The sequence below is a fragment of the Limulus polyphemus genome, unplaced genomic scaffold (assembly GCF_000517525.1).
Source record: "Limulus polyphemus unplaced genomic scaffold, Limulus_polyphemus-2.1.2 Scaffold2796, whole genome shotgun sequence".
NCBI lineage: Eukaryota > Metazoa > Arthropoda > Merostomata > Xiphosura > Limulidae > Limulus > Limulus polyphemus.
The window spans coordinates 73365-83543 of NW_013668406.1; the positions used below are offsets into that span (position 1 = coordinate 73365).

A 10179-nucleotide genomic window follows, 5' to 3' on the forward strand; every position below is an offset into this window, starting at 1 on the left:
CACCCACCCCCAACTCTTGGGCTACTCTTTTACTAACGAATAGTGAGATTGACCGTTACATTATAACGCCCCCACGGCAAGCATGTTTGGTGGGACGGGGTTTAAGGAGGAAACTTAAATAGTTTGTTGTTTGCAATTCGATATGAAACTGTTCAGCAGTTAGAACGTTAACGATGGCTGAAAGAACACGAAGATCCTTTTTTGCCACTTAGCAATTTGATGCAGTCTTCTTCTTCTTGTCCACTACTTAATCACTTCTTCACGAACACTTAGGTGATTTTCAGTGAATAATGCTAGTTATTCACTTGTAAACTAACCTGACAACATTTATAGTTGTAATCAGTTTTGGGATTGCATTTTCATACAAGGGTGTGGATGGTCAGTGCACGTTGTCGTATGTTTTGTGACAGGTTTTTGTTTTTTAAACAATGCAAAAAAATAACAATGACCTCTAAATAGTTGTGAAAAGCTGACAAATGTTTATTTTTTGGATTGCAAACTGTAGTGAGTTTTCGAACTAGTTTACAGTGATGTGTTAGCACTCAGTATGACAATGGCTATCAATAGCTTGTGTTAAATGCTTTTATTACTTCTTAATGTGGTTACCATTAGTGGGTCTGTAAAGGGTATACAATAAATACTTCCGGCTGCACAAGTATTAACGAATTTTATTTTAAAATACTTGAGCTTGGAAAATTTAAGTTTCTTCTAATAATTTTGGAGTTATGTTTTCAACTTAAATACAGTAGTTACCTATTCGACAATTGCTATTACAAACGTTTTAAATCGAACTATTTTAAAACCATGCATCATTAGAAACACGTATATACGAAATATGTGACTATTGATCAGCATTTGATTATGAGAGCAAACAATTATTTTCACATACTACTCATACTGCCTGTACAAGTTTGAATATACATATACAAAGATCACAATTTTCACTTAAATGTAATTTCAGTAATGTTCATCACAGTATAGATACCTGAGGAGCAAAACTGTTGTAATGTGCATTATACTAGTTGACAATATATTTATTTTATTAGTGATGAAATTTTTCTAGTCTTTAAACTTGCTTATTATTTTGCATTCTTCACGAAATGATTTTCAATCTTTTCTGCGCAAGTTATAGTTTATATACACGTATATGGACCGTGGTATAGCTCCAGGTAAGAGATTAAAAATCTTTGACCTTAAGATGTATCAAATTTCTAACAATATTATGTTGGCAGTATGAGGTGAGCTTGTACACGTTGAGTGCTTAAAAGTCAGGTGAACTTCAGCATTACATATAAGAAGTGTTTACTTTCTGTTTCTTATTTTCCTTTCCTCAATGGGTTTTGAAGTATGTAACCAGGCGTTGATGGAACCTTCTGGAATAACTGAATATGCATACAGCTCTAGCAGATTGTACTGTGCCCAGATTTATTGGTTCAGCACAACGACAAATGCTGGGCTGGTGAACTCGTAGCATCTATGTACCATGGCTAATGGTGCAATTACTTGATTGTTCAAAATCTTCCTTCTGAGGAAAGGTTTGGTTGCGACTCACTTATTTTGACATTTCACCCTTTGTCATCAGTTTAACTTTTAACCCACAATTGAGCAGACCAAGACACTAAATTCCATTACAGCTGTAAACTTGAGCCTTCTTGAATTTCAAATCCTGTTTATTAGCTTTGTTAACAGTAACAGGAGTTATGCTGAACTTTCACAGATCAGAAGGTTCTTTTTCATAATTATAACTTTTGTTTTTTGGATGGGGGCATGGTTCCAGACTTGTCTAGAATGTGATTTTGGAATGCAATATTATTCTTAATACATTGCCATAAATGGATATTATCGAAGGCTTCCTAATTCAAAATATTGTGTACTTTGTTTCTACTTCACTTAAAAATCTCACCATGCAAACATCCTTCCTCAGAAAATGTCTACAAGTCTATGCATGGCAGCATTGCACTGTTAAAGAATTTGCCATGAACCAAATATGCAAGTGCTACACAGTGACATCTCACTCCGTAAACACAATTAATCTTATATATTTAAACTTGATATAAACTTTTTTTTTTACTAACAAACTGATTAACATATGCTACTTGTCTACATGACTGACTGTAGTTTAAACTCTTTTAATTGTTTACAAATGTACTCATTACTATTTCAGTTGTTAAACTAATGTTTTTATGTGAAAACAATGCAAAATCAGGTGTAGTGTATTTAGAGGCATAATCTTTTATAATGAAATGTTTGTGTTAGTAATTATATTGTGGTATAAAATTGAATATTATGTTTGAAGATTTCCAACTTCCTACTTGTGTTCAGTTATCTATAAATTTACAATTACAGTATCTTGTGTAAAAAAATTTGGTGGGAACTAAACAGCAGTATGTTTGAGGAGTAATGAATGTACTGTTTGATAATGGTTTTCATTTTCTTAAAAAAATATATCCCAATACCTTGTAATAATTTGCTGTATATCTTATTTTAATACCATAATCTTTATAAGTCAAATGGAGGTTTCCGAGTTATTTCCATCTGTTCTATGTAATAAAACACCCACCACCCTACCTGTAAACGAACAGGAATTTAAATAATATTGGCAACTATCATCCTGTAAAATAGCAGGGTAACATGCACATTGGTGATAAATATCCAACACACTGAAGCTAAACATTATCTTTTTTACACTGAAGCTTAAGTTAACAATAATTTGTACTAGTTGTATATGTATCTACCAATATACAAGAATTTGTACACAAAAAATGGATATTGGAACATTTGCTGGCTAGAAAGTCTTTTGCAGTTTCAAACATTTTTCATTTTTACATGCTACTTAGGAAAAAGTTTTACTTAAGGTTAGTAATAACCATAAGGTTTTTACTTAAGTATGTAATGTTTCAAGAACATCACCTTTTGAATATTAAAAAAGTAATTAAGGAAAAAATCACCTATAGTATTTCGTATAACAATAATTAAACTTTAAAATATAGCTACTTGCAATTCCAGTGTGAAAAATCCAACGTTTTCATCAATAAATAAAATAATTAAACTGGGGGAAAAATACATTATATTTCAATCATTTCACCAAATTAACAGGTAACTACAAAGTCAAGCCTCCAGACAAACTTCTTTTATCAGTCATTGTAGATCTAAAACACGAGTAACATTGTTCTTATTCTTTTTCATGAAAATTTTGGGTACGGCATTAAACAAAAACTATGTGCTTTTATCATATATATATTAACTGCTTATTGAGGCTGGACAAGTCCTACTAGTTACTGTACTCCCAATTGTAGAAGCATTAGAACTGTTACAGTTAATTCTGCTCTTCAGGTAAGAGGAGCCAGGCTGTAGGTTTTGCCGACTGGTTATCCTTTCTGATTAGCAGTTTTATATTAGGGGTGGCTATGCCTGAAACTTAAGTGTCTTTGACCTGGCCATTTAAGCCATGTATTACAAAATGTGCCATTCTGGTTGAAAATACTAAACTTGCACATGTAGTACACAACACATTATTCAATAATTAAATACTATTGATTACAGTTACTGCATTTTATTAACAAATTTTGATAATTTTTTATTATCAATAGATATAATTGATAATAATATTAGTGCTACTTTTATTCTTTGTTAAAATGCTTTTAAGTGTTCTGTGTGACATCCATTTCTTTAATACTATTAATGTGTTTTCAACAGATAGCCACACTTCAAACCAAATCATTGTAACATTTGAACATACTGGTAGAGAAAAAAAATTAGGTGTCCCAAATGATAAAATTGATTTTTTCAACTTTTTATCATTTTTACACCTGATTGACTAAAGTAGACTTATGCTAAATTACAAGTCTTGTACAAAAAACATCAATGAAAAGAACATTGGAAATGAGATATGACATATAGCAGAATACACAACTTTAGCAAGAGATTTAAAAAAATGCAACAAAGCTTAGAACAGAAACATAATAATTTCATTAAACCAAAAGCATTAAATAATTTAATATAATAATATTTACTTGTCAGGCTTTAGGTAATTGAGCACTTTGATCTAAGTTTTAGTTAGAATAAATTGGAGTTACATTAACATAGATCAGTTACGTTTTGTATGATGATACTGAAAGCTCTGTAATAAACCAAATCCAAATGTGATGAAGTAAAGACTGGTTTAGGTTTGTTTCATAATTTTTGTGTAAAACTACAAAAGGCTGTCTGCATATAGATGTCTCATAATTTTGAACAAATACAGAGATGGGCAGCTAGTCAACAGACATACCACCAACTCTTGATCTAGCTTAAATGAGAATTAGGATTTGATCATCATTCTTACAACACATCCACAACTACAAAGTGTAGGCATGCTAATCACTAAACCATGCCCGGCCTGATTGGTTTGGGACTCATGTATTGTAAGTCACGTGTATTTCAACCCACATTATATTAGGAGAGACAATCATTCCTTGATACTCTTTTTGGAGCTGGAATTTTCAAAGGCAGTTAGAGTTGAATTTGGGTTTCTGAAGAAAGTGTAGAAGCCAGTTACTAGAACAAACACATTCCAGACATCTATAAGAGTTATAACTATTCATAATATCATATGATAAGGGATTATTTGAACATTTCATAGTGGCATTTTGTTGATAGCTTATCCCCCCCCCCCACTAATTTTGAGCATTAAAAGCAACATTTAATTTTCAATCAAATATTTTGTCTACTGAATATATTCAACAAAGAATTAGAGTAAATACATTTGGCAACATTATGCAGAGTTACAGTTTCATATGTAACAATCACCGAATAATGAATTACCCACTAAATATTTATCTATAATGTTTATACTTTTGTATTAATAATAATCAAATAGCATGAAACTTAACAATGATCATCAATTTTTTAAATTTATTGTAACAATAGATCTTTAGAATATTTTATCGTATTAAAAAGTTATGCACACACAGAAGTTTCATATAATGCCAAGAGCTCTATTATTGATGTAGTGGCAAACAAACTAAACCTAAGTTTATCTAGATCTTTGATAATTTTATTTTTATTGATAGAATAAATAAGTGGAATTTTTACGTTAATCTCATGTTCGAACCACTAGATGTCAGTAATACTTTTTGTTGATAAGTGCTGAGCTCTGGACTCTTGGGATGTGTTTCAATGTCTTATTTAAGAAACAACACAGATTCCATATATCATCTGTATATATATATATATATTGTATATTTTAGCACCCCATTCTTGTTTGCTGAATACTTAATCTGTTTATTTATTGGTATTACTTCAAGTGAAAAGAAACATAATTATACAATTTTTTTTAACCTGTTTCATACATTCTTGCCTACCTTGTACTGTCCTTATTATTTACAGGTATTAATTTAGGTTAACAAAAACAAATAACTTGGTTTCCATTTATGCTATGAGGTTAAAGTAGACTGCTATAAGAATTGTTCACTCTGCCACTACAAAATTATATTTAGTCCTGATCAGCAGACTAAACCAAATACTCCCAATACCAATGAAAAGCAGGTTCAACCTATACTCATAACTTAGCTGTTAGTTGATCAAATACTGTCCACATTTAATGTGACAAACCGAGGGAATAATATATTCACTAAGCACTGATCAACTAACTCAACAACTTCAGTCAGTACATTACTAGCTCATTCTTGCTTAGCATATAGTAGTTGTGTTTAAAACTACCGATAATGATATCTGATGAAAAATCTTTAATCAGTAACATTTTATTCCAGAAACATCATCTGTATTGTTTGATTGAAATAATATAAACCCAAGCAAAATTTCCTCTGTACGCAAACAATTACAACAGCAATTCTTACAAATAATTAGAAAATAATTTTAAAAAAAAGACTTGATGTGATCCAATTGCTTTAAACATTTTTTAAACTATGGCTTCATAATTTTTGATTAGATGTCCAAATCATAATATAGTTCTGACTCTTTCCTTTGTTATAGCAAGCCTGGAAAAATAATTAATGTAGTAAAACTCATTTATCTAATCAACAACAACAAAAAAGTATGGATCTTGTAAGATTTTTGAAATTTCATATTTACATAGACTACTGTCTTGGCAAGCATACTACATAATTCATTAAGCTGAATGGCATTTTATAAACTCAGCATTAGAGAATACATACATTTAGTATTGTTTTTTAGAGTTTTCATTGTTTACAATGCCAGAAAAACAAATTTTCATTTGACTATCTTAATATTTTTCACTCTTTCGTTCAAGAATTTATTTTTAACATTTTATAGTTTTCCACAACTCTACATTACATGTTTTATCATGATATTTCTGCATCAGGGTATTTGGTGTAGCTTTTCAAATATTATTTGTACATTTAATTACATTCTCTTCAGACAAGAGACAAACATATTTATACATAGCCAAGAAAAGACAACAAACATTATATCACAGAAAGGCATTCAACAATGTGTAACTCAAAATGAAGAAGAGAATACAAAGGAAACATAACCTGAACATCTAATTATATATAGGACATTTCATAAACAGCCATGGTTACACTGTCATCCCTATTGTCATACATTTCTAGTGTTCCAATGAATGTTCTCGTTGTTGACGTTCAAGTTCCTCAACTAAAACAGCTCTCTGAAGGGGAACTGGAGGCATTTCTGGTAACTTTTCCTTCAGCACTTCACTTCCAAACCACTTAGCAAGGTTGGTGTTGAGCTGATGTCCTTGTACTAACTGCTGACCTCTGTTGGAAGGATAACTTCTTAAAGCAACATCTGAAAATAAAAACAGCATATGCATATTACAATTATCTGTTGACCACTTTTAATAGGATAGCACTAAATATATGTCTTAACTTTTTTAACCCGGGCTCGGTCCCTAGGACCGACCTCGTGACCATTTTGTGCTTTTTATAGTTTCAATACTATAACTTTTAAATTAGTAAGCAAATGCTAACGAAATTTGGTACATTATTAGTAAACATTACAATGCTTTCATAAGCAAAATATAAATTTTTTTACTAAGTCTTAAGGTTTGTAAAGCAATGTTTTTCTCATGCTTTTTTTTTCTTTTCGCATGTTGCCTATCTAACATGTAAAGTAATTTTCATTTTAAGATTAAAAATACTTTTATGTATCCAAAAATTTCCAAATTTCACATGAGAAAGCTTTATAATGTCCGGATAGTTAACAAACATTTCTTTAAAAAAACTTTATATTTTATCTGTTATTTTCAGTAATTAATCTCTGTACGGGTTCGGTAAATTTGAACGATCTCGCAACCACCATAAAAAATCAGGAAATAAACATAAATTATGCCTCTTTCATTCTAGAATGAACACAAATTATAACATGAAAACATAAATGTTTAGATAAAATAGCTTAAATCTCATAACATTATACATTTATATATATTTATTATATTGACCTTTCACCCATGCCTGGCTAACAATACAGAAGTTACAATGATGCGGCTCACATGCACCCATGTTACCGTATCATACAACATCAAGATGACCTTTGGTCTGTACAAAGTAACTTGTCTTGACTGTATTTTAACCGACTAGTATTTTGTAAAATACAGTCACATTTCAATTATTATACATTATATTTGTATATACATTATTGCTATTTTGAAATAAGTTCACAAACTTATTTTTCTTAAAACTTAGAACAGTAACTGAAGAAGTAAAGCAAACAATTATCTCTTCTAGTTACGACCTTTGTACTCAGTTGGTGCTTGACATAGGTTGCTAAGCCTTTTAAATATTTGCATGTGGAGGACATGAAACAAAATAATTTTGTAACTAAGATGTATTTTAGTCTAAAAAAAATATGAAATTTTAAGGAGACTAAAGATGTCCTACCTCATTGAAATATTGATGAAAAAGAAAGAAATGGTGCCAAGCCCATGAAAATGGTTAAGAAAGCCACTAGGGGGATATTCATTGTACAGGTCACTGGTTAGGCCATATTTGGAATAGTGTGTTCAGTATTGGACTTCTTACCTTAGGAAAAACATTTAAGTGTTGAAAAGGGTTCAGAGAAGGGTTACTAGAATGGTGCCTGCAATGGAGGGGTTGTCATACGAGGAGAGGCTGAAATCTCTCCAATTGTGTTCTTTTGAAAAAAGAAGAGTTAGGAGAGATCTGATTGAGGTGTTTAAGATTGTAAGGTGTGTTGATAGTGTTGATGTATCATCTTTTTTCATATTTAACAGTGAGAATAGTAGGACTAGGGGACAGAAAATATAAATTTTTGCAAAGTAGGAGTCATCTTCAGCTAAGACAGTTTCATTTTTCTAACAGGATGGTTAGCATTTGGATTGAGTTGCCTTCAGATGTAGAGGCAGTAAATTTAAGTGAGTTTAAGAAAAAGCTTGGTAAGTATATGAATGATAAGGGGTGGCTTTAAGATTTTTTCTTTTTAATTATTTTAATTTAGTTTAGAGGATGGAACAGCTGAGATGGACCAATAGGGTATGTTATACCAGGTCATTTTTTTTTTTAGGTGTTATGGTGACCTGGGTCTTGGTAAGACTTTAGTAACATTTTTTGATAATACTGTGTTTTCACACATTTTGTTATCCGTATTTTTGCGTATTTGTATTGGTTATGTTGGAGATTATGGACCCAAGTCCGTATCCTAGACCACTGAAATATATTTAAAGAGCTTTGGGGAATATAATGTATGACCAGATTAATTTAAACATTTAACACTATCTGTAGATGCTATTTATGATTAAGTATACTAAATGAAGCATTTATTCACAGATATTTTGTATTTTTCGTTCATAATAACTTCATCATGACTTCTAAATGTAAATTATCGGAGTACTATGCATAACTACTAATTCTTTACTTTTAATTGAACTTACACATGAAAAATACTAATAATTATTCATATTAGTGTTTAAACTTTAAAATGAGCAGAGCTAAATGAAATGCTGTAATTTATATAATAGTTATCAAATATATACATATTTTTCATTATTTTGTTTTGTATGTAAGTTAGGACATAAAACAGGATTTTTTACAGAATGATCTTTCTGATGTATTCTTTATATGCACATGTCATAAGTATTCACATCTAGATACTAAAAGTTAATGTTATTTCTTATGAAAAATCTAATACCAATGACAAGGTTCCTTTTCTTTCCAAAATGGAATCAATGTGGAAAAACCAAATACATGCACATAACATGTATATTGTTGTAAGCTGTGTTTTCAGTGTTGTGATTTAGTTGTTTGCTAGAGGGAAGCGCTAATCATTAAGATGATCCTAGATCTAGAAAATTCAAAGTAGTCCTAGAACCTAGAAAGTTCATGATTATATAATATTCTAGAAATTTTGTGGAATTTGGAGAAACAAGAGTACATTATAAATAAGATTAATCAGTATGTGATGTAGTTCAGTGTTTGTAGTGAGAGTTATCATGTGTGTTAAATTCTGTAAATTTATTTGTAATTATAATTAAGGTGTATCATTAGTCTTGGAATTTCTATTTAAACATTGTGAAATTTGGCTACAACTTGTGTCAAAGTAAACACAATCTGTAGCAAATATTAAGTAAAAAATAAATTTTGTTGTTATTACTTGGACTGAACATGGCATTATTTTTACCAAATAATCAAAAAGAACCTGCCCAATGATAAAATATGTTACAATTAGCCTTGGTTTGTCTGGTGTTTTTTGTTTCATTTGATAGTCAAATATACTTTCATACCACCACAGTGATTTTGTTCCATAAGCTTACTGCTGGTGATAATTGTGTTTACCTTTAGCATAGTCAGGATGAAATACTTATTTGTTCATGCTCACAAATTTTCAGGACTGACAAAATGTTCTGATCCCACCCATGCATTGATCACTTGTTAGTTTTATACATTTACTTTTTGCACTTTATTTTTAGTAGATATGTTTTGCTGTATGTTCATATGGGTGTAGAAATGTCTTTTGCAAAACTTGCAAGCTTTGGAAGTATATAATTTAATGCTTTTATTGGCATGGGAATTAAAAATTGAAAGTTTATATTTTCCAACATGAATGATGATTTTTGAAAAAGGTAAGTTCTGTTTGTACTATGTGTTCATCTTTACTTACATGTGCTAACAATTTGAAATAACTATAGTAGAATTGAAATTACATATTGTTACGTTTCCGTTTGTTAATTGATTTTCCGTAACT

General features: G+C 30.5%; 1 protein-coding gene across 2 annotated transcripts in view; it reads right to left on the bottom strand.

Annotated features, from left to right (window-relative positions):
* Window positions 1-2463: 2463 nt before the first annotated feature.
* Window positions 2464-10179, bottom strand: part of LOC106467922 (eukaryotic translation initiation factor 4E transporter-like) — a 79403-nt gene continuing 71687 nt past the window's right edge. For both annotated transcript variants that reach the window (XM_022396137.1, XM_013928305.2), the window contains exon 22: window positions 2464-6768. In XM_022396137.1, the coding sequence (XP_022251845.1) occupies window positions 6569-6768 (200 nt within the window). In that variant the 3' untranslated portion in view covers window positions 2464-6568. The remainder of the gene's footprint in view (window positions 6769-10179) is intronic.